Below are 24,186 nucleotides of genomic sequence, written 5' to 3'. Positions count from 1 at the left end.
ATACAGGCATTGAAGACAGTACACATTTGTTGTATGGACTTTTGAAATTTGAAGATGTATCTCATTTACTGCGGGAGCTGCTGGCTTCCTATGGGGCAAAGAATCAGATTTAAATTGCTGCTACTAGTTCATTTGTGATTACACCAGGACTCCTCGTACTATCTACATAGTGTATTCAGCGTTATGTGCTGTCAAGATCACTGCGTTCAGCAAGTGCTTGTGCACTTGTTGTGCCAACTTTAAGACTTTAAGACGCTTGTGTCTGAATATTACAAAAACTGGCCTGTTTTCTGTAGCCAGCCCCTCAGAGTGGAACAAGCTGCCCTTAGCACTGAAGGCACAACAGAATGCAATAGTTTACATAAGTACATAAGTATTGCCACACTGGGACAGACCAAAGGTCCATCAAGTCCAGCATCTTGTATCCAACAGTGGCCAATCCAGATCACAAATACCTGGCAAGATCCTAAAAATGTACAATATATTTTATGCTTCTTATCCGAGAAATAAGTAGTGGATTTTCCACAAGTCATTTTAATAATGGTCTATGGACTTTTCCTTTAGGAAGCTGTCCAAACCTTTTTTTAAACCCCGTTAAACTAACTGCCTTTACCAAATTTAGTTGGCTTAAGATTAATGCTTGCATCAGAAGTTTAAATTGAAAAGAGTCAAATTAATTACAGATCCGACGCAAGCCATCTTAAACAGAATTTTTTTTTACAAGATAAGTGATATGTTTTTCAAATGAAAGAGTTCTATCCAATATCATTTCCAGGACCTTCATTTCTGAAACAAAAGGAAAGTCAGTCATGTTAATATTCAGACTCTATTGTTGTAGAGATTGAAATTGAGGACTGGCAATAAAAGAACTTAGTCTTCTCAACATTCAGTTTTAACCTATGGGTAGACACCCATTTCTCTACAGTATTAATGCAATGTTCTGCATGTGTTCTAATGTCAAATGAGGGACCAGGAATGGGGAGCAACAGAGTCACGTCATTAGCCACAGTCACATAAGCCATGTCAATGACATGCGTAAGTGGGCACACAACTGACAGAATTGTATAAGTGCATGTGTCATTAGCTGACACACCTATTACATGCCCTTGCTCCTTCTACATTAGCACCCCTCTTGCAGATGTGCACTATGCAACCTAGGCACACTGCTTATAGAAATAGCACCTATGCAGGTAAATGTCAATTAGTGATGCCATTTACCTGCATAGTTGCACCTATTCTATAAATTAATGCATGTAAATCATGCCTAAATTTAGGTTCCCCTTTATAGAATTGCCCTTTTAGCTTTTGATGGCTCAGTCACAGTCACAAACTTTAATTCTTAAATACTTGAAAAGTATTAATATATAAACAAATCTTTTCTAGAGATGAGGAAGCAGTAACCTAGAGCACATGAATTGAGGTTGCAGGGTGGCAGACTTAGGAGTAATGTCAGGAAATTTTTTTTACAGAGAGGTTGGTAAATGCCTGCAGTGTCCTCCCAGTGGAGATGATGGAGGCAAAAACAGTGACGGAATTCGAAAAAGGAATGACATATGCACAGAGCCCTATATAGAGGATGGTATCATAACAAAAATGGCATTATGGATGTTAATGTTTTATGATTATAGAGAGTTCTCTTAAGGTCTGACTTTTTAAACCAGTTTTTTTCTACAGGAGGAATGTGCTGAGGGTTCTACCCTATTTTTTTGGTTTAATGTTTTATGATTGACAGGACTGGAGTTCGCTCGGAGGAGGGAAAGGTGAGTAGTGGAGTGCCTCAGGGATCGGTGCTGGGGCCGATTCTGTTCAATATATTTGTGAGTGACATTGCCGAAGGGTTACAAGGTAAAGTTTGCCTTTTTGCGGATGACACCAAGATTTCCAACAGAGTGGACACCCCGGAGGGAGTGGAAAACATGAAAAAAGATCTGAAGAAGCTAGAAGAATGGTCTAACGTTTGGCAATTAAAATTCAATGCGAAGAAATGCAAAGTGATGCACTTAGGGAGTAGAAATCCAAGGGAGACGTATGTGTTAGGCGGGGAGAGTCTGATAGGCACGGACGGGGAGAGGGATCTTGGGGTGATAGTATCTGAGGACCTGAAGGCGACGAAACAGTGCGATAAGGCGGTGGCCGTAGCTAGAAGATTGCTAGGCTGTATAGAGAGAGGAGTGACCAGCAGAAGAAAGGAGGTTTTAATGCCCCTGTATAAGACGTTGGTGAGGCCCCACCTGGAGTATTGTGTTCAGTTTTGGAGGCCGTATCTTGCGAAGGATGTTTAAAAAATGGAAGCGGTGCAAAGAAAAGCTACGAGGATGGTATGGGATTTACGTTCCAAGATGTATGAAGAGAGGCTTGCTGACCTGAACATGTACACCCTGGAGGAAAGGAGGAACAGGGGTGATATGATACAGACGTTCAAATATTTGAAAGGTATTAATCCGCAAACGAATCTTTTCCGGAGATGGGAAGGCGGTAGAACGAGAGGACATGAAATGAGATTGAAGGGGGCAGACTCAGGAAAGATGTCAGGAAGTATTTTTTCACGGAGAGGGTGGTGGACGCTTGGAATGCCCTCCCACGGGAGGTGGTGGAGATGAAAACGGTAACGGAGTTCAAACATGCGTGGGATATGCATAGAGGAATCCTGTGCAGAAGGAATGGATCCGCAGAAGCTTAGCTGAAATTGGGTGGCGGAGCAGGTGGGGGGAAGAGGGGGTGGTGGTTGGGAGGCGAGGATAGGGGAGGGCAGACTTATACGGTCTGTACCAGAGCCGGTGATGGGAGGCGGGACTGGTGGTTGTGAGGCGGGAAATACTGCTGGGCAGACTTATATGGTCTGTGCCCTGAAAAGGACAGGTACAAATTCAAGGTAAGGTATACACATATGAGTTTGTCTTGGGCAGACTGAATGGACCATGCAGGTCTTTTTCTGCTGTCATCTACTATGTTACTATGTTACTATGATTGACAGGAGTGGTGCTTAGATGATAACTCCAGCTGTGAGGAACAAAGTCCAATGCTGGGCAGACATTCTGTGTTCTATATGACTCTCAGATCTACATTTCCACCCCTGAAATCTCAACCTCAATCCAGGACAAAATCTCAGCCTGCTTGTCCAACATTGCTGCTTGGATGTCTCAACGCCTTCTAAAGCTCAACATGTCCAAAACTGAACTTCTCGTTTTTCCCCCTAAACCCACCTCCCCTCTTCCCCTTTTCTCTATCTCTGTCAATGGCTCTCACATCCTCCCTGTCTCCTCGGCTCGTAACCTTGGAGTCATCTTTGATTCCTCTCTCTCCTTCTCTGCGCATATTCAACAGATCGCCAAAACCTGTCGTTCTTTTATCTACAATATTAGCAAAATTCGCCCCTTCCTTTCTGAATACGCTGCCAAAACCCTTATCCACACCTCTCGCTTGGACTATTGCAATTTACTTCTCACTGGTCTTCCGCTCAGCCGTCTCTCTTCTCTCCAATCTGTCCAAAATTCTGCGGCACGACTTATTTTCCGCCAGAATCGTTATACCCACACTAGCCTACTCCTCAAGTCACTTCACTGGCTCCCTATCTGCTTCTGCATTCAGTTTAAACTTCTCGTACTGACCTTTAAATGCATCCACTCTGCAACCCCCCATTACCTCTCCACTATCATTTCTCCCTACATTCCTCCCCGTGAACTCCGCTCACTGGACAAATCTCTCTTGTCGCCCCCCTTCTCCTCCACTGCTAACTCCAGGCTTCGCTCCTTTTCTCTCGCGGCACCTTATGCCTGGAATAGACTTCCTGGACCTATATGTCTAGCTCCATCTCTATCTGTTTTCAAAGCTGAAAACCCACCTTTTCACTGCTGCTTTTTAGCTCCCATTACTTCCCTCACCCGTAACTGTCTTGTCTGTCTGTATTACTTAGATTGTAAGCTCTTTTGAGCAGGGACTGTCTCTTTGTATCAGGTGTTCAGCGCTGCATGTGTCTGGTAGCTCTATACAAATGCTAATAATAATAAGAGTGTTCTTCTGTGAGTGTTTGTTGCTGTGCTTTCCTTGCTACTTTCTGTTGCTGCTAGACTCTGCTGGTTTCCTGGTTTATTCTTCTGATTGCTGCCTGCCCAAGACTCTGCTTGCTTCCCGGTTTGTTCTTCTGATTGCTGCCTGCCCAAGACCCTGCTTGATTCCTGAGTTCCTGTTGATTGCTGCCAGCCTACTGACTCTGTGTGGTTCCTGGTTTCCGTGCTACTTTGCTGCCTGCCAGTAAGACTCTGCTTGTTTCGTGGACTATTCTCCTGCTTGCTGCTTTTGCTTCTGTTCCAGCCCAGCCGCTCCAGTTCGGGTTGTACCTGTCTGTCTGTGTTCTGCCTTGTCTCCTCTTTGGGTGATTCTCCTGCAGCTGCCGCTCCTCGGCAGTGGCCCAAGGGCTCACTTTTCCTGTGACAGGCGTAACAGTATGAAAGGTTTTTTGGTGGAGTTACCTTTGGCTGGGAATTGAAAATATGGGTTTGTTAGGGGGCATAAGTGAGATGCTTGTGGAGATGTGTGTTTCTGCATCTGTGTGGGTGAGGTGTGTATGATGACAAATAAGAGAAGGAGATACATGGAAAATGGAATCCATCTAAAAATATAGCAAAAATTTAATTTTGCACACAAAATCAAACATATAAAAAACAAGTGACCGACTCACCTGCAAATGCGCAGTAGAGACTTCCCTCTCTGTCCCGCCCTCGCGTCAAGACGTGATGACGTTAGAGGGCGGAACAGAGAGGGAAACGGATGCTGCCAGCCTGCCGCTGCTGCTGGAGAGCCTGGAGACTAAGGAAAGGAACATCGCCGGCGCACCAACCTCCCCCCTCCCCCCCATCCCCGACGTCGTCGCTGCTGCTGCCGCCGCTCCCTCCCACCTCCATATCAGGCCCCCTGCACTGACATGACAGCGCCTCTCACCTCCGTGTGGAAGCGCTGCAGACTCTGCTGCTGCCTGGAGCGCTTTTACACGGAGGTGAGAGGCACTCTCATGTCAGTGCAGGGGGCCCGGCACGGAGGGGGGAGGGAGCGGCGGCAAGGAGGGTAGCTGGACATGGGGGGAGGGCAGGGGAGAGAGCAGGGTTGCTGGACATGGATCGATGGAGGAGAGGGCAGGGGAGAGAGGAGGGTTGCTGGACATGGGGGAAGGGCAGGGGAGAGAGGAGGGTTGCTGGACATGGGGGGAGGACATGGGAGAGAGCAGGGTTGGTGGACGGGGGGGGAGGCCAAGGGAAAGAGGAGGGTTGCTAGATATTGGGGGAAGGCAGGGGAGAGAGCAGGGTTGCTGGACATGGATCAGGGGAGGGGAGGGCAGGGGAGAGAGGAGGTTTGCTGGACATGGAGGTGAGAATTACAAATCTCACCTGTTTTAACGGGCTAGTACCAATATATACTGCACACAGATTTTAATATCCTCCCAAAGCCCCTCACAGGCTTGTAAATAAACACCTAAATTTGCAACTGATAAACCCCTAGAATCAGATATCTAATTAAGGGGCCCTTTTACAAAGCAGTGGTACCTGGCGCACGGCAACTAAGGTGCTAGAAAATACTTTTGTATTTTGTAGCACTGGGTGTGTTTCACATGCAACAAGTGTTTCACTTACCAAATGGCCATTTCTGTCCCCCGCCCGGAATTTCCTTTTTCTGTGTAGCAGTAAAAGGGGGCCTCGGTGTGGCAAACCCGCACACCAATGCCACCACAGGGCCCCTTTTCCCGTCGCTTGGTAAAAGAGGCCCTAAAAGTTTTTAGTTGATGTATATATTTGTTGTATACTAATCTGAAAAGCCAAAACACAGTAACTTGAGAACGTAAATATGAGAAAAGTTCAAAAAGCTGATATCTTCAAATAAATTCCCATGATGTAGTTCTTGACCAAAACTAATAAAGTACTGTGTTCTAGCTTAACATATTTCCCACTTATCGAAAGATACTGTGTTTTGGGCTTTTGTTACAGGCTTGAAAATGCATCCAAATGTTATCTGGCTTCCATGGTAAGAAATATACAGTAACTACAGGACATCGGGCGAGTTAGCTTAGTTTTGGCAAAACTTTGAGCTATTGTGTTCTGACTTTTCAGGGCAGTATACTGCCAAGGGAAACGATATCTTCTATTTAGAAATTAGTGCAAATAAATTATTATTTTTTTTAAATTAAGGGACCTTTTACTAAGCTACAGTAAGCATTAACGCATGCTTTCTGCAGGGTGAAAGGCACTACTGCGGGCACACTTAGGCACCTCACAATAGATTTTTATTCGGTGCGTGCTACCCACATGCTAAAAAATAGAAAATATCTTTTAGCGCAGGAGATGGAGAATAGGCGTGCCCAGCGCTAATCTGTTAACATAGCTATATCACCGCATTCTAACCGATTAGCGTACAGTTAGTGCGGGAGCCGTTACTGCCTAGAAAATAGGTGTTTGGTAGGAGCTCACATGCTAATGGCCACGCGCTAATGGAGAAATTAGCGCATGGCCATTAAAAGACAAAACGGAAAATGGGGCCATTTTACCACTGTCCTAAAAGTGGCATCAGCACATGGGAAAGCCCCATGCCGGGGATTGTACTGGCTACATTTTAGTGCAGCTAAGTAAAAGGGCCCCTATACTTTAAGGTTTCTTATTATTTTATAGATAAATATTTTTTAGCTTACACTTCATCATCACAGTTGAGTGGTTTTTCGAGTCTGTATCCCTGTGGCAATTTTTCATAGAGTTCTGCACATGTCATTCCACAGTAGGGTGTTCCTCCTATTAAAAAAACAAAAAAAAACAAAAGATAAATCACTGTAGGAATTTCCTGGCTTTTGAGAGTTTCTATCAATGTTAGCAGAAAAGTGAAAGGAGTCCATGATGTCTTCATTGATTCCTCGTTTCAAATTCATTTCTTAATGATTTAGAAAGAGTTTCTCTCCCTATGCATTTAGGACAGGGGTCCTCAACCCAGTCCTCGGGACACACCCAGTCAGTAAGGTTTTCAGAATACCCACAATGAATATTCATGAGACTTTGACTATGACTGGCTGGGTGTGTTCCAAGGACTGGGTTGAGAATCCCTTATTTAGGGTGGAAATTATCAATGTGGGCTAAAGTAAAGATGTGTTATTTTACTTTTACCCTCTGTTTTTAGTAGCTAGGGGCCCTGTTTACTAAGCCGCACTAGAGGCGTGCAAGCATTTTTAGCATGTGCTAAGTATTAGAGCTTGCTAATTGTATAGATGCCCATAATGGGCGTCTACACGGTTAGCATGTGCTAATTTTTAGCACCCACGAAAAATGCTAGTGCACCTTAGTAAACAGGGCCCTTCATCTCCTTTCATAAAATGGGACCTATGCTACAACAGCATAAATTAGTGGTAAAAATAACCTGGCCAATATTCAGCCAGAGGCGGTTACTGTTTTTTTAAACACTGACCGTCACTGGCTAAATTAGCCCCCGATATTGAGTGCTGGGCCATGTGTGGGCACCAGCACTGAATATCTGGGCTGTTACAAAAGTGGTCTCTGGAGTTTACGTGGGTCCCAACCGATATTCAGCCAGGACCTGCATAAGGGTTTCTGCCCAGGAATCATAGCATCTCCCACTTTCGCATCCCCTCTCCCACGCCCAGAAACCATAATACATCCCATCCTGATCCACCCTCCTACCCGAAGCCAGAAGATGGCAAACCCAAGTCTCTTACCCCTGTAGGCCCCCTGGCCTACCTGGGTGGTCCTGGTGGTCTAGCAGGGCAAACGAGTGGGAGCAATGCCCACTCGCCCCTGAAAGGTGTGGCAACCTGTTCAAAATGGCTGCTACGACCTCTAGTGGGAGGGAGGTGGATCCTGCAGGGTGTATAATGTGCTTCCAGGGAAGCGGGATAGAAGGGGGATCCTGCGGGGGGAAGGGGGTGTACATGTTATGGAGAGAAGGAATGGGATCCTGTAGGGAGGAGGACATGATATGCTTCTGTGGGATTGGGAGAGAGGGGTGATCCTACAGGGGGTGACCATGATGTGCTTCCAGGGGGCTGGGATGGATGGGGATCCTGTAGAGGGGTCATGAAGTGCTTCCAGAGTTGGATGGGAGGGAGGGGGACCTGCTGGGAGAGTCACAATGCGCTTCCAGGGGGAGGAAGGGGGATCCTGCTGGAGGGGTCTTCATGTTCTGGAGAGTGGGAGGGAGGAAATGGGATCTTGATGGGGGGGGGCATGATGTACTTCCTGGGGAGTGGGAGGGAGAGAGGATCCTGCAAAGTGGGGGGGGGGGGGGCATACTTCTGGTGGGAGGGAGGGGTGATTGGAGGGGGCTTTGGGATGTTCCATGAATAGAAAGTAGGGAGGGGGATGGCCAAAAAGGTCACTGGCTGTTATTCAGACCGTTGCCAGTTATCTTACCACATTAAGGAGGTCTTTTACTAAAGCTTAGCTTGAGTTATCTGCAGCAGGGCCCATAGGAATAAAATGGGCCCTGCTGAAGATAACTCAAGCTAAGCTTTAGTCAAATATCCCCAAAGTTAGCTAGCTGGCTAAGTTTACACTCTGCTATAATTCCGCCCTCAAACCGCCCACAAACTAGCTGGTTTCAGCATGGGCAGTTACAGGGGATATTCAGTGGCACTGTCTGGTTAAATGCTGCTGATTATCTGCGGTTAACCCTGGACAAGTGATTTAAACAGCTAGGAGCCTCTCCTGGTCATTTAAATAACTTTGAATATCAACCCCTAAATTTTTAATCCTATCTTGAATTAGGTCAGAGAGAATTGCTTCGTCTTCTAAGAAGACTAGAGTAATTAGGCGATCTAATAAGTGGTTTGATCGATAGGATTAGGCAATCTAATAAGTGGTTTGATCGAGAGGATTGTGAAAAATTACAAGAGACTGGGAGACTGGGTGTCTAAATGGCAGATGACATTTATTGTGAACAAGTGCAAAGTGATGCATGTGGGAAAGAGGAACCCGAACTATAGTTACGTAATGCAAAGTTCCACGTTAGGAGTCACCGACCAAGAAAGAGATCTTGACGTCATTTTTGATGATATGTTGAAACCCTCTGTTCAGTGTGCTGCGGCGGCTAAGAAAAGCAAATAGAATGCTAGTTATTATTAGGTAAGGAATGGAAAACAAAAATGAGGACGTTATAATGCCTTTGTATCGTTCCTTGGTGCGACCGCACCTCGAATATTGTGTTCAATTTTGGTTGCCGCATCTCAAAAAAGATATGTTGGAATTAGAAAAGGTGCAGAGAAGAGCAATAAAAATGATAAAGGGGATGGAGGAGGGATTTGACCTGAGAGCGAAGGTTTCGAGTAGGAACGTAAGGGGAAATGAGGGTAGGAGTGAGGAAAGGCTAAAGCAGCTAGGGCTCTTCAGCTTGGAGAAAAAATGGCTGAGTGGAGATATGATAGAGGTCTATAAAATAATGAGTGGAATGGAACGGATAGATGTGAATCATTTGTTTACCCTTTCCAAAAATACTAGGACGAGGGGGCATGCGTTGAAGCTACAAAGTAGTAAATTTAATACGAATTAGAAAATGTTTCTTCAAAATGTGGAATTAAACTCTGGAATTCATTGCCAGAGAATGTGGTAAAGGCGGTTAGCTTAGTGGGGTTTAAAAAAGGTCTGGACAGCTTCATTAAAGGAAAAGTCCATTATTAAATTGACTTAGGGAAAATCCACTGCTATTTCTGGGATAAGCAGCATAAAATGTATTGAACTTTTCGGGATCTGGATTGGCCACTGTTGGAAACAGGATGCTGGGCTTGATGGATCTTTGGTCTGTCTCAGTGTGGTAATACTTACATACTTAAGTAAGAATTGCTTTCTTTAAAAAGGGAGTGTAGATAAAAGGAAAGGTTATGGCAGAGAGTTCCCACAGAGGCAAATAAACATAATTAGAGAATAGCAGTTTGTTCTTATAAGAGGGCTATCTCAAAAAAAGAAGAGCTTTACTCTAAATTAGTAACTCTAAATCACCCTCCCCCTCAGTCTCGCCCAACACTAACCACCACTTCCAGAAATCTCCAGGCTGTTGACCCTCCCACATTATCCCACATTTATCAACTCCTCCCTCTCCTTCTCTGCGCATATCCAGCAGATAGCCAAGACCTGTCGCTTCTTTCTCTATAACATCAGCAAAATTCGCCCCTTCCTCTCTAAGCACACCACACGAACACTCGTCCACTCTCTCATTACCTCTCGCCTTGACTACTGCAACCTACTCCTCACTGGCCTCCCACTTAGCCATCAATCCCCCCTTCAATCCGTTCAGAACGCTGCTGCTCGTCTTATCATCCGTCAGAACCGGCATGCCCATATCACCCCTCTCCTCAAGTCACTTCACTGGCTCCCGATCAGGTACTGCATACAGTTCAAGCTTCTCCTACTTACCTACAAATGCACTTGATCTGCAGCCCCTCACTACCTCTCTACCCTCATCTCCCCTTACGTTCCTACTTGAAACCTTCGCTCTCAGGTCAAATCCCTCCTCTCAGTACCCTTCTCCATCACTGCCAACTCCAGGCTCCGCCCTTTCTGCCTCGCCTCACCCTATGCTTGGAATAAACTACCTGAACCCATACGCCAAGCCCCCTCCCTGCCCATCTTCAAATCCTTACTCAAAGCCCACCTCTTCAATGTCGCCTTCGGCACATAACCGCTACACCTCCATTCAGGATATCTAGACTGCCCCAACTTGACATTTCATCCTTTAGATTGTAAGCTCCTTTGAGCATGGACTGTCCTTTTTTGTGAAACTGTACAGCGCTGCGTAACCCTAGTAGCGCTTTAGAAATGTTAAGTAGTAGTAGTAGTAGGTAAAGATAAGGTTGATATTAAAAAGCTGTACAATTTGGTTGATTCCTTTGTTAGATCTGAGGATTTAGTTCAGCTAGGTGGGCAACAAATTCCATCAGTTAAGAAATTTGCCCAATATTTTCAAAATAAAGTTGAGAATATAAGGGTACAGTTGCCAATGCGAGATGATTTTATTATGAATGCGGTCTTACCTAATTCTACCATTTTGGCAGATAGGATGTGGCTGGAATTTGATAAAATCACTATCAGTGATACTAAGAGAGCACTACTGAAATATGCTAAGTCTTCATGTAGATTAGATGCGTGTCCTGAATATTTAATGAAATATGCTTCTCCACTATATATACATCTGTTGACTCAGTGGATTAATAATCAGTTTCAAGAGGGTATGTTTCCATGAGATGAAGGCAAAAAACTCAAATGGAAATCTAAATGAGGTTAGTAATTACAGATCTATAGCCTCTATACCACTTGTAACAAAATTAATGGAAAGTCTTGTTATACAACAGCTTCAAACATATTTGGATAAATATGATATTTTACAACTCAGTCTGGATTTCAAAGGTTTTATAGTACAGAAACTGTGGTTGGTTCGATTGTGCCTTGGGAAAAACATTGCTGAGCCAAGGCAAACGCGCCATCCTAATCCAATTCGACCTTTCATGTGCCTTTGATTTAGTGGATCACGAAATCCTGTTGTTTATTTTGAGCAAATTTGGTATTTCTGGATCATAGAGGTTTCAAGGTTTTCTTACCAGCAGATCTTATGTAGTAAAATGGAATGAGGAATTTTCAGACTACTAGAGATCACCCAGTAGAGTTCCGCAGGGCTTTCCTTTGTCATCTACTTTGTTCAATGTTTTATTACAATCATTGGGTATTCTTTTGGAAGAGGCTAATTTAACTTTTTTCATATATGCAGATGATATTTCAATTGTGTGCCCTGTTCAATCAAACTGGTCTGAAACACTTACAGGTATAACAAAATGTTTTCTCATAATAGAAAATTGGATCACTGCTCATAGGCTTAAATTGAATAAGGAAAGCACGAAATTTCTCTGGTTGGGGTCTGTGTTGTAATATCGAGGTTTCTTGTTTTTTTCAAGTTTCTTGATGTCTTTTTCAACACACGATTGGAATGCTGTAATCAAAGGATGTGCTTGACCTGAAGGAATCCATGCGGAAGGTTTCTTGACGATGGATATATCTTGGTATGGAGTTTCAGATTTGGAGAAGGTGTGTATGATCTGTAACTTCCTATGGAATTTGAAAAGTCGACTCGAGTATGGAAGGCATTGTATCCTGTCATGGGAACAAAAGATAAACCCTTCTTGAGGATACCTAATTCGGTGGAGTTGAAATTATGTTGTGATAGATTGAAAATGGGAGTGGAGTCTTCTAGTACTGGTTGTAAGATGGGCCTCTGCTGTGCAGGTCTTGTCCTTCCTCTTCCGTTGGAATTTACACACACCTCTTTTTAGAATATGCCTAAAAAGATGCACACGTAAATTCCAATTATTGCCAAGTGTTCATAATTGGTTGTGGACTTTGATCCTGGGGAACTGGGTTCTATTCCCACTGCAGCTTCTTGTGACTCTGGGCAAGTCACTTAACCCTCCATTGCCCCAGGTACAAATAAGTATCTGTATATACTATATAAACCGCTTTGAATATAATTGCAAAAACCACAGAATGGCGGTATATCAAGTCCCTATCCCTTTCCCTTTCCTAACAGGATATATTTTAGCAAACACTGTTTGCTCTTTTCAGTATGGATAAAGGTAGTGTGTATGATGCCTAATTTGATCAAAAATGTGATGAGATTATTTTAAAAACATAATTATATATGCAGAGATGATTTTTCAGTAACGTAGCGGTTGTATATGTACTTGAAAACCAACACAGAACAAGGTGATTTTCAAACACAAGGTTCCTGAGGTCAGTTTGAAAACTGTGTATAAAGGGTATGTACAGACTTTTATGTGAAGTAAAATGAGGATGTAATGTCAGAAACTTTAGCAGCATGTTGTCTGCATGCATATCTTTTGAAAATGTAAGGTACAGGCATACATCTACTACATGCCCTCAGAATACCTTCATTTCCTTCCTCCCCAGATCATTTTATTATGCTAAAATAGTTAGCCCTTGTAAGTCAGCCATATGAGGTCAAGCCTTTAAATGGCAGCTTGACCCCTGTAGGTAAAACCGCAAGACTACTACTAGGGGTCCACCAGTGCAATTTTGAACCCAGTGCCTGCAGGGGTAGGAGTAACTGAGACAAGAACCCATGGAGGTTCTTTGCTAGGGAGCAATTTGTGAAGACAGCCTTAATGTACAGATTTTCATGACTCTGGATTTTTGGACTGTATGGCCTTTTGATTTTCTGTATGGATTACACCAGCCTTCCTGCTCTGGATCCGCCTAAACCACCAGATTCAAAGAGGTAGGCCCAGGGGCCTACAGGGGGGTGAGGGTCTTTGGAGCAGTCTCTATGGAGAGGGGGCATCCCTATGGAGAAGAGGGCTCTTTTGGAGGGTGTTCTGTAGGATCATTTCTTCAGGGGGGGGGCGGGGGGAAACGCATTTCAACTCCTGCCTCTTTAAGAATACTTTTGGAGTCGATGAATAATGCAGCTTACAAAGTTGTGTTATTCATGTACTGTGGGAGTCACACTATGGTATGGTAAAATGCCATCCTACTACATCTTAGTAACTACCCTCCTGAGTCTTGATAGTTTACCACCAAGATCATTGAATTATCATGTAGAATAATGGATGTATTTAAAAAATGAAACACATTTTTAACTTTTTTTTTTATGAATAGTCTTGTGGTAGTGTTAAACTGTTTACATCTGTAATTACTTCTATAGAAGCAGCCCTTTGTTCTATATATACTGTATACATATCCTTGTTAGCTATGAGGTTTTTTTTAATTAAAATGTAAATACAGTATATGTTTGTGAACTTAACTCTCTCCTTTTCTAAATCACTCACATAGTTGGGACCCTGTTTACTAAGCCACATTAGTAATTTTTGATTGTCTGCACTCCTTGTCCTTTAGATTGTAAGCTCCTTTGAGCAGGGACTGTCCTTCTTTGTTTTTTGTACAGCACTGTGTAACCCTGGTAGCGCTCTAGAAATGTTAAATAGTAGTAGTAGTAGTAATACGTGCTATAACATTTTTAATGTACATTAACCATGTAAGTGCGTTAACTGTGTATGCGTCTACAATATCCGTATAGGCGCCTACATGGTTAGCTCGCGCGCTAATTGTAGGCGCATTAAAAACAGTATGTGCCTTAGTAAACAGGGCCTTTGGGCTCTTTTTGCACTGTATTTAGCTTTTCAATTACATGTGAAGTCTGTGGATCCATCCATCAATAAACAAAGGATTAAAAAAACCGGTTAATTTGGGTCACGTGGAGGGGCATAATCGACCAGAAACGCCTATCTCCATGGGCGTTAATCTCCGAGAACGGGTCCGTGAAGGGGCGGAGTGAACCGTATTTTTTAAAAAAAATAGACGCCCATGCTTTATTCGCCAAGGTGTGAGCTGGGCGTTTTTGCTTTTCACCGATAATGGAAAATGAAATCGCCCAGCTCAAAAACGAATAAATGCAAGGCATTTGTTCGTGGGAGGGGCCAGGATTCATAGTGCACTGGTCCCCCTCACATGCCAGGACACCAACCGGGCACCCTAGGGGGCACTTTTACAAAAACAAAAAAAAAGGTAAAAGAGCTCCCAGGTGCATAGCACCCTTCCCTTGGGTGTTGAGCCCCCCAAATCCCCCTCAAAACCCACTGCCCACAAGTCTACACCAGTACTATAGCCCTAAGCGGTGAAGGGGGGCACCTACATGTGGGTACAGGGGGTTTGGGGGGGTTGGACGACTAGTAGCATTAAGCAGCACAATTGTAACAGGTAGGGGGGGGATGGGCCTGGGTCCACCTGCCTGACGTCCACTGCACCCCCTAACAACTGTTCCAGGGACCTGCATACTGCTGCTTGGGAGGAGGGTATGACATTTGAGGGTGAAAGTAAAAAGTTGTGAAACATCATTTGTTGTGGTGGGAGGGGGTTAGTGACCACTGGGGGAGTCAGGGGAGGTCATCCCCGACTCCCTCTGGGGGTCATCTGGTCATTTAGGGCACTTTTTGGGGCCTTATTCGTCAAAAAACAGGGTCCAGGAAAAGTGCCCTAAATTCTAGCTACAAACGCATCCATTATCGGCGAAGGGCGCCCATCTCTGTTCGGGTGATAACCACGCCCCAGTTCCGCCTTCACCACGCCTCCGACACTCCCCCGTCAACTTTGTCCGCATCCGCGACGGAGTGCAGTTGAAAGCGTCCAAAGTTCGGCTTTCGATTATGCCGCTTTATTTGTTTTTGTGAGAAGAACGCCCATCTCCCGATTTAGGTCGGAACTTGGGCGTTATTCTCGTTCGATTATAAGCTGGATAGAATATCAGCATAAAATGTGATTGCAGTCAGTACAAGCAAGTAAGAACAATACTCACCTAAACTCACAATTTCCCATAATAATATCCCATATGACCATCTGTAAATAAAATGGTAAAAGTCAGTAACTTCTGTGTTATAATTCACAATAAAAACTGGCAATGTAATTGTGTAAATAAAGACTTCAACATATTTCTATGCAGGCAACTGTTTCTCAGCTGATACAATTGAAACCCTACATTGCAGTATGTTGGAGAGACAGTAAAAAAAATGACACAAATGGTCAGAGAAAATGGCAATCTAGTATAAACTGCCAACACAATCCCCAGTGGGAAAAAGACACCTACTGTAAGACACACATATACAAAAAAAAAAAAAAGCCAGGGGGGTCTTTTACTAAAGATTAGCTTGAGTTATCTGCAGCAGGCCCATTGGAATAAAATGGAACCTGCTGAAGATAACTCGAGCTAACGTTTAGTAAAAGACCCCACAGATTACCAGAACTGCACAACATTGTCTTAGGTAGAAGAAAGCCAACAAAGAAAAATATGCAAAAGTTAAGGAAGGCAGACATAAGGCAAAAAAAAAAAAGCAATCACAAAGCCCTTTGCAGTACTGTATGACAAGGAGGACAATTTCTTTCATAACATAAGAACATAAGCATTGTCATACCGGGACAAACTGAAAGTCCAGAAAGCCCAGTATCCTGTTTCCAACAGTGGCTAAGACAGGTTACAAATGCCTGGCAAGATCCCAAAACAGTAAAATAGATTGTTGTATGTTGCTTAGCCTAGAAAATAAACAGTGGATTTTCCAAGTCCATCTTCATAATGACTTATGGACTTTTCGTTTAGGAAATTATCCAAACCTTTTTAAAATCCTGCTAAACTAACTGCTTTTACCACATTCTCTGGCATTGAATTCCAGAGTTTAATTACATCTTGAGTGAAGAAATAATTTGTCCAGTTTTTTTTCTTCAAATTTACTGTTTAGTAGCTTCATTGCATACTACCTAGTCCTAGTATTTGTGGAAAGAATAAACAAGGAATTCACGTCTACCCGTTTCACTCCACTCATTATTTTATAGACCTCTATCATATCTCCCCTCAGCCATCTCTTCTCCAAGCTGAAGAGCCCTAGCCGCTTTAGCCTTTCCTCACAGGGAAGTCGTTCCATCCCCTTTATCATTTTTATTGCTGTTCTCTGTACCTTTTCTAATTCTTCTATGTTTGTTGAGGTGCAGTGACCGGAATTGCACACAATATTCGAGGTGCGGTCAAACCATGGCGTGATACAAAGGCATTATAATGTCCTCATTTTTGTTTTCCATTCCTTTCCTAATAATACCTAATATTCCATTTGCTTTCTTAGCCCCCGCTACACACTAAGCAGAGGGTTTCAACCTATTACCAACAATGACACCTAGGTCTTTTTCCTGGGTGGTGGGTGACTCCTAATGTGGAACCTTGCATCACATAGCTATAGTTTGGGTTCTTCTTCACCATGTGCATCACTTTGCACTTGCTCACTTAAAACGCCATCTGCCATTTGGATGCTCGTAAAATCCTCTTGCAGTTGTTCACAATCCTCTTACGATTTTACAACTTTGAATAATTTTGTGTCATCAGCAAATTTAATTACCCTTACTAGTTATTTCCATCTCTAGATCATTTATAAATATGTTAAAAAGCTGCAGTCCCAGCACATGCCCCTGGGAACTCCACTATCTACCCTTCTCCATTAAGAATACTGACCATTTAACCCTACTCTCTGTTTTCTATCTTTTAACCAGTTATTTATCCATAATAGAACAATACCTCCTATCCCATGACTTTCTAATTTCCTCAGGAGTCTTTCATGAGGTATTTTGTCAAATGACTTTTGAAAATCCAGATACACAATATCGACCAGCTCACCTTTATCCATGTTTATTCACCCCTTCAAAGAAATGTAGTAAGTAGATTGGTGAGGTAACATTTCCCTTGGCTAAATCCATGTTGACTATCAGGCTAATTTTCAAAAGAGAAAAACATCCAAAAAGTGACATAAGTCTGCATTTGGATGTTTTTCTCACAAAAACGTCCAAATCAGTATTTTCAAATCCTCTTTTTAGACGTTTTTCTCTGATGTCTGTCAGAAGTCTGTCCAAATCTCAAGGGGGCTTGCCAGGGGCATGTTCAAGGCAGGACTTGGGCATTCCTAAGACTTAGACGTTTTTCAGCCATAATGGAACAAAACAAAAGTGTCCAGGACTACAACTTAGACATTTTAAGCTAGATCTGTTTGGGAATTGAACCCATTTCCCCAGGATCAAAGTCTGCTGCACTAACTACTAGGCTACTCCTCTACTCCACACAAGAGATGCCCCAAATGACCAGATGATCACTGGAGGGAATCGGGGCTCATCTTCCCTTACTCCCCCGGTGGTCACTATCCCCCTCCCACCCCAAAAAATGTGATTAAAAATATTACTTGCCAGCCTCAGATGTTGTACTCAGATCCATTAGAACAGCATGCAGGTCCCTGGAGTAGTCTAGTAGTGGTGCAGTGCACTGCAGAGAGGTGGGCTAAGGCTTCTACCTCCCCCTACTTATTACACTTGTGGAGCAGGGGCGTAGCTACGGGTGGGCCTGGGTGGACCCAGGCCCACCCAATCACATCTCAGGCCCACCCAGTTTTCCCTACTCCTCCAACTAATCAGTGCACAGCCTTTGAGTTCTGCCATGGCAGCTTATGCCACGTGCTTTTAGGCAGCCGACAGGAAAAAGAGTGGCTCTCAAGAATGCATGGGCATAGTTCGGGGGCAATTGCCCCCCCAAACGAACTGCAGCAGCACCCCTCTCTTCTCTCCTTCCAGCATCGCAGCACCCGGTATTGCTCCCCCCCCCCCCCCCGAGTCCTCTAATCGCCGAGCTGTCGGTAGCCTCAACGAGAAAGCAGTACACACACTGCTTTAGTCCTGCCCCCAGAAGCCTTTCTTTCTGCTTCAACTTCCTGTTCCCGCGTAGGAGGGAAACTGTAGGAGAGAGAAGGGCTTCCGGGGTAGGTCTAAAGCAGTGTGTGTACTGCTTTCTCGCTGAAGCTGCTGGTGACTCGAAGGATTAGAAAACTAGGGGGGGTGATACCGGGCGCCACAGGGCTGGAAGAAGAGAAAGAAGACTCCAGTGCTGTGGTGGCGGTGGAGGGGGGGGGGGTGCTGGAAGGAAAGCAAGAGAGAGACAGGGGTGAGGCGAAGGGTAAAAAAAAATGAGACCACCGGGGGGGGGGAGAGTAAGAGAGAGAGATAGAGAAGGAGCACAAGATGGATGGGACTAGGGGGTGTGAGGGGAGGGAGAGGGAGCAGAAGACGAATGGTACTAGGGGGTGTGAGAGAAGGGAGAGGGAGAAGAAGATGGATATGACTAGAGGGTGTGGGTGGAGGGAGGGAGAAGGAACAGAAGATGGATGGGACTAGGGGGTGTGAGGGGAGGGATAGGGAGCAGAAGACGAATGGTACTAGGGGGTGTGAGAGAAGGGAGAGGGAGAAGAAGATGGATATGACTAGAGGGTGTGGGTGGAGGGAGGGAGAAGGAACAGAAGATGGATGGGACTAGAGGGTGTGGTGGAGGGAGGGAGAAGGAACAGAAGATGGATGGGACTAGAGGGTGTGGTGGAGGGAGGGAGAAGGAACAGAAGATGGATGGGACTAGAGGGTGTGGTGGAGGGAGGGAGAAGGAACAGAAGATGGATGCAACTAGGGGTGTGGGAGAAGGGGAACAAAGAAGAAGATGAGTGGGACTTGGGGGAGGGAGAGGGAGCAGAAGATGAATGGGACTAGGGGTTGTGGGGGAGAGAGAGGGAGCAGAAGGTGGATGAGACCAGAGGGTGTGGGTGGAGGGAGGGAGAAGGAGCAGAAGATGGATGTGACTAGGGGTGTGGGGTGAAGGGGAACAGAGCAGAAGATGAGTGGGACTTGGTGATTGAATGGGAAAGGATGACGACAAGAGGAAAGACAAGAAATGGAAAAGCCAACCTGGAAAAGAATTTAGAAGACTGACACATGGAAAGTGAAGGAGAGTGGGACTAGCTCAATCAGAAAAATAAAGTGCTCAGACAACAAAGGAAAAAAAGAAAACAATTATTTTTATTTAATATTTTTTAAAGATTGAGATGTGCATACTTTGTGAAATGTACCTTTTTAAAAAGTTTTAAATATATATATTTTTTTAGTTTTGTATTTTGCAGAGTACAGGAGAAAAAAAACATTTGTTTCTCTCTTACCTGTATTGCCCTGCTTGTAGAGACTGGCTTTTTTGGGTGGAGGGAATAGGGGGGGGGGGGTCTCCATTTCAGTTTTTGTCTGAATGTTTTTTTTGTGAGTGTAATGTTGGTGGTGGGTTTCTGGGTGGGGACGGGCGCTTCACTGCCTAGGGGAAAACAAGGTATATTTAATCTTTTTTCCCTAGCCAGTGAAGAGCCACCCCCACCCAGAAACCCACCAATAATGTTGGGGTAGGCTCATTGCACAGGTTAAAAAAACAAACAAACCTTTTTTAAAAATTTTATGTTGGTGGGTTTTGGGGTGGGGGTGGTCTCTGCAGTGCCCAGGTTTAAAATAAAAAATAACCCTTTATATTTAATGTAGGCAGGTTCCTGGATAGGGGTGGTCTCTGCAGTGCCCAGGACATTAAAAAACAAAAAAAGTTTTATATTGAATGCTGGTGTGCTTCAGGGTTGGGGGGGGGATGCCAGACTATGGAGGATGGGTAGGGGATAGGACAGGACTGACGCTAGACTAGAGGGAGGGGTGGGGCTGATACATAGCAATGGGATGGATGATGGGGAAAGGAAGGGTTGATGCTGGGCTATGGGTGGGGGGTAGGGTAGAGAAGAGAATGGCTGATGCTGGGCTACGGGGCTGGATGGAGGGGTAGAGAAGCAAAGTTTGAAGGATAATATCATTGCTGTAATTATACTGTAGGATCCTGTCGTGTGTTGAAATGTTTGCCATTATAGTGGGAATCAAACCCATGTTGCCAGGCTCAGTGCCTGCTGCACTAACCATTAAGCCATTCCGCCTCTATTTTGGACGTTTTGCATTTGGACGTTTTTTTGTTTGAAAATGGACCAAAAAATAAAACGTCCATATCACAAAATGTCCAAAATACAAGAAGTCCATAGTATTTGTTTCTTTCTTTCTTTCTTTTTTTAAAGATAGACATTTTTCTTTTTCAAAAATTACCTTCTTTCCTGTTCTGGATTTGGACGTTTTGTGTAAAATGTCCAAATTCAGACTTAGACATCATATTGAAAATGCCCCTCTTTGTCTCTTTAATCCATGCTTACATATATGCTCTTTACTTTTGTTCTTTATAATAGTCTCTTCCATTTTGCCTGGCACCAAAATCAGGCTCACTGGTCTATAATTTCCTGGATCACCTCTGGAACCCTTTAAAAAAATTTCCATTACGTAGGCCACCCTCCAATCTTCCGGTACCATGCTTGATTTTAAAGATAAATTACATATTACTAACTATAGCTCATTTATCAATTCTATCAGTACTCTGGACCAGACGGTATACATCCTAGGCGATTAGCTACTCTTCAGTTTGTCAGATTGCCGCATTACATCTTCCAGGTTTACAGAATTTGTTTCAATTTTTCTGACTCATCAGCATTGAATACCATTTTTGGCACTGGTATCTCTCCCAAACCTTCCTCAATGAAGACTGAAACAAAGAATTAATTTAGGGGTCCTTTTACCAAGCTGCGGGAAAAAGGGCCCTGCAATGGCAGCGGGAGCCGTTTTTCCCACGCACCAGGGCCCTTTTTACCATAGTGGGTAAAAAGACCCCAGGTACACATGGCTTGCAATAAGAGAACTCTTATCAAATAGCCATGCAACATGGAGCCCTTACCACCACACGTTCAGGTGCAGATAAGGGCTCTTGCACTAACCCGGTGGTAACCAGGCAGCACGATTACCGCTGGGTTATCGCCGTGTAAGCCATTTCTGGGGGTTTCTTATTCCCCCGGAAATGGTGTACGCTTGGGGTGGACTACCGCTGGTGGTGCTATAGAAATGCTTGTAGCGCTATAGAAATGCTAAATAGTAGTAATTTTTTGTCTATTAGATTGTAAGCTCTTTGAGCAGGGACTGTCTTTCTTCTATGTTTGTGCAGCGCTGCGTATGCCTTGTAGCGCTATAGAAATGCTAAATAGTAGTAGTAGTAGTGGCGGCCGCATTGTGCTGGCAGTAGTCCCAAAAGAGTGAGCAGTAAGCCCTCATTGGGCTTATCACCACTATGTAAAAGGGCCCCCACATCTCTTCACTATGGTCTTGTTTTGCCTGGGTGCCCCTTTTACCCCTTGGTCATGTAGCAGTCCAACTGATTTTTTTTTTTACTGGCTTCTTGCTTCTAATATACGTAAAAACGTTTTTACTATGTGATTTTGCCTCTAATGCAATCTTCTTTTCAAAGTCTCTCTTTGCCTTCTTTATCAGTGCTTTGCATTTGACTTGCCATTCTTTATGCTGTTTCCTATTATTTTCAGTGGCCTTGCTTCCTCTTTTTCTAATGTATAGAATATAACTGGCCTGGGCTTCCAGGATGGTATTTTTGAACAGCATCCACGCCTGATGTAAATTTTTGACCTTCGCAGCTGCTCCTTTAAGTTTTTTTCCCACCATTCTTCCCATTTTATCATAGTCTCCTTTTTGAAAGTGAAATTCTAATTGTGCCAAAACAGTTGGTTTTAAGCATGTAAGACTGTATTAATTTCATGAAGTGTATTTCTATAGTTTGGCCAGCAGGTGGTGTTTCTTACTTTAAAATTGTTACAGAGATGTGACTGTTTTTTCTTTAGTCTAACACAGATAGGAACTAAGATGCAGTATACTTTTGAAAACTTGTTGTTCTGGGCTCTGATTAGCCCAGGAGCTCAATTCATCTCGGATGTACTGGCTTTTGCCCCAGTCTTAGCCAGGGAGAAAACAGAGAACAATCTCTTTGCTGAGGCCCTGTGAGCAGTTATCTTTGATAAACCCTGAGCAGCTATATGTCCTGATCTCCCTAGGTACTATTTAGATAATAAACAAATGTATAGATAGTGTTATAATTGATCCATATTTCAGTTACTTCTTACAGTTTGCTGATTGCACTTTTTCTTTTCATTGTTCTAATTTTTCATGACAATAAACATTTTTAGTTTACTGCCTCTTCTTGTCTGGACTGACTAAAAATCCTGGTAGTTTGTGTGTTAGGTCCGTGAGTGCTTTCTGGGAACTGTGGGACCACTGAGAGTGTGGCCCCAGTAACCTAGAAATCACTGGGGATAATTTGAGAGTGGAAGACTTGCCCAGAGGCAGTCGGGACTCAGTTGGTGGGAGGAGGGTGTTAGTGTAGAGCACAAGCGGCAAGTACAGGCAGACCTGAACTGTGCTGGGGATAGACCCTCTAAGTGGCCGCGGGTTAGCCCCAGGCAGGTGGCTGGGCATTTCGTGACACTAATATATTGTATTTCCTATGTGTACTTCAGAGATGATAACAAATCTGATCATGTTATGATCATTGTTATCAAGTGGCCCCAGCACCATAATCTCTTGCACCAAATCATATGCTGCACTAAGGACTAGGTCTAGAATTGATCCCCCTCTTGTTGGTTCCTGAATCGGTTGCTCCATGAAGCTGCTTTGATTTCATCAAGGAATTTTACCTCCCTAGCATGCCCTGATGTTATCGGACTTAAAGGTTTTTTTATTTAAATGTTTAATTATATAGTTTAAATGTCATGTGTGAGAAACACGTCTATCTGCCTCTCATTACATTTTTTGAATGTTTTTTCTTTTGATTATGAGCCCCTTTATGTATTACATGTGGCATGTTGCTCCGCTATCTTCTGCTTCAACTTGCTCCAGACCATCTGTTCCAACTTATTCCAGTCCGCCTGTTCCAGCTTGTTCCAGTCCGTCCGTTCCAGCTTGTTTCAGTCACATCGCATCTGCCCCTGCCTACCTGCCTGCCTGCCTGCCATCAACCAACCTGCCTGCTTCTCAGCCCATCGACTTGCCTGCTTGTCAGCCCATGAACTACCTGCCTGCCTTCAAGCCTGCACAACTACCTAACTGCCTCCCTGCCTGCCAGCTTGCCAGCCCATTAACCTACCTGCCTGCCAGCTCACCCTCACCTGCCTGCCTCCCAGCCCATCAACCTGCTTGCCCCCTGCCCATCAACCTACCTACCCACCTGCCAGCCCTTCTACCTACCTCCCCACTACTACTCCTCACTACTTATGACCCCTATACACATTCTCTTCATCGCCCTGTCCCTTCCTAATCTTTTCCCCCTCCCCCTACCGCTGACTACCACAGGAACTCACTGCCCATCCATGTCCTCTCCCGTCCTGCTCACTACTGCAATACCCTGCCCACCCCCATCCCTCACCACCTCACCATCTCTCCTATCCCCTCCTCCTTCCTAGCTCTCAACCTTCATCACGTCTTTCCTGCCATTAGCCCATCCCCATTCCTCCTAAGCGCATCCCGCCTTTGTCGCCCTACCTCCCCTACCCTCCTCTGCACTCTCTTACTCCTTCTCCTGCTATCCGCCAGAGACATCAATCCCAATCCAGGTCCCCCACACCTGTCCTCGTCTTATCCAAGAAAACGGTTCTGGGATGTCTCCAATCTCATCTCTATTCCTCTCCTCCCCCCCCTCTTCCCTCCCCTTCTCGTGTGCCCTGTGGAATGCCCGCTCTGTCTGCAACAAACTTTCCTTCACCCATGATCTCTTCATCTCCTGTTCCCTTCTTCAACTGCTCGCCCTAACTGAAACCTGGCTCACCCCCGACGACTCTGCCTCAGTCGCGGCCCTATGTCATGGAGGTTATCTTTTCTCCCACACTCCCCACCCAGTCAGCCGCAGAGGTGATGT

General features: G+C 44.4%; 1 protein-coding gene across 3 annotated transcripts in view; it reads right to left on the bottom strand.

The window, feature by feature from the left end:
* The window catches only part of TEK (TEK receptor tyrosine kinase), a 218,417-nt gene that overhangs the window by 9,136 nt on the left and 185,095 nt on the right, over positions 1-24,186 (bottom strand). For all 3 annotated transcript variants that reach the window (XM_030194174.1, XM_030194175.1, XM_030194176.1), the window contains 2 exons: positions 15,334-15,374; positions 6,674-6,770 (listed from right to left, as the gene is read on the bottom strand). In XM_030194174.1, coding sequence (XP_030050034.1) covers positions 6,674-6,770; positions 15,334-15,374 — 138 coding nt within the window. The remainder of the gene's footprint in view (positions 1-6,673; positions 6,771-15,333; positions 15,375-24,186) is intronic.

The sequence above is a fragment of the Microcaecilia unicolor genome, chromosome 2 (assembly GCF_901765095.1).
Source record: "Microcaecilia unicolor chromosome 2, aMicUni1.1, whole genome shotgun sequence".
NCBI classification, from domain to species: Eukaryota; Metazoa; Chordata; class Amphibia; order Gymnophiona; family Siphonopidae; genus Microcaecilia; species Microcaecilia unicolor.
The sequence above is the reverse complement of the archived record's forward strand: the minus strand, read 5'-3'. Positions and strand labels throughout refer to the sequence as shown.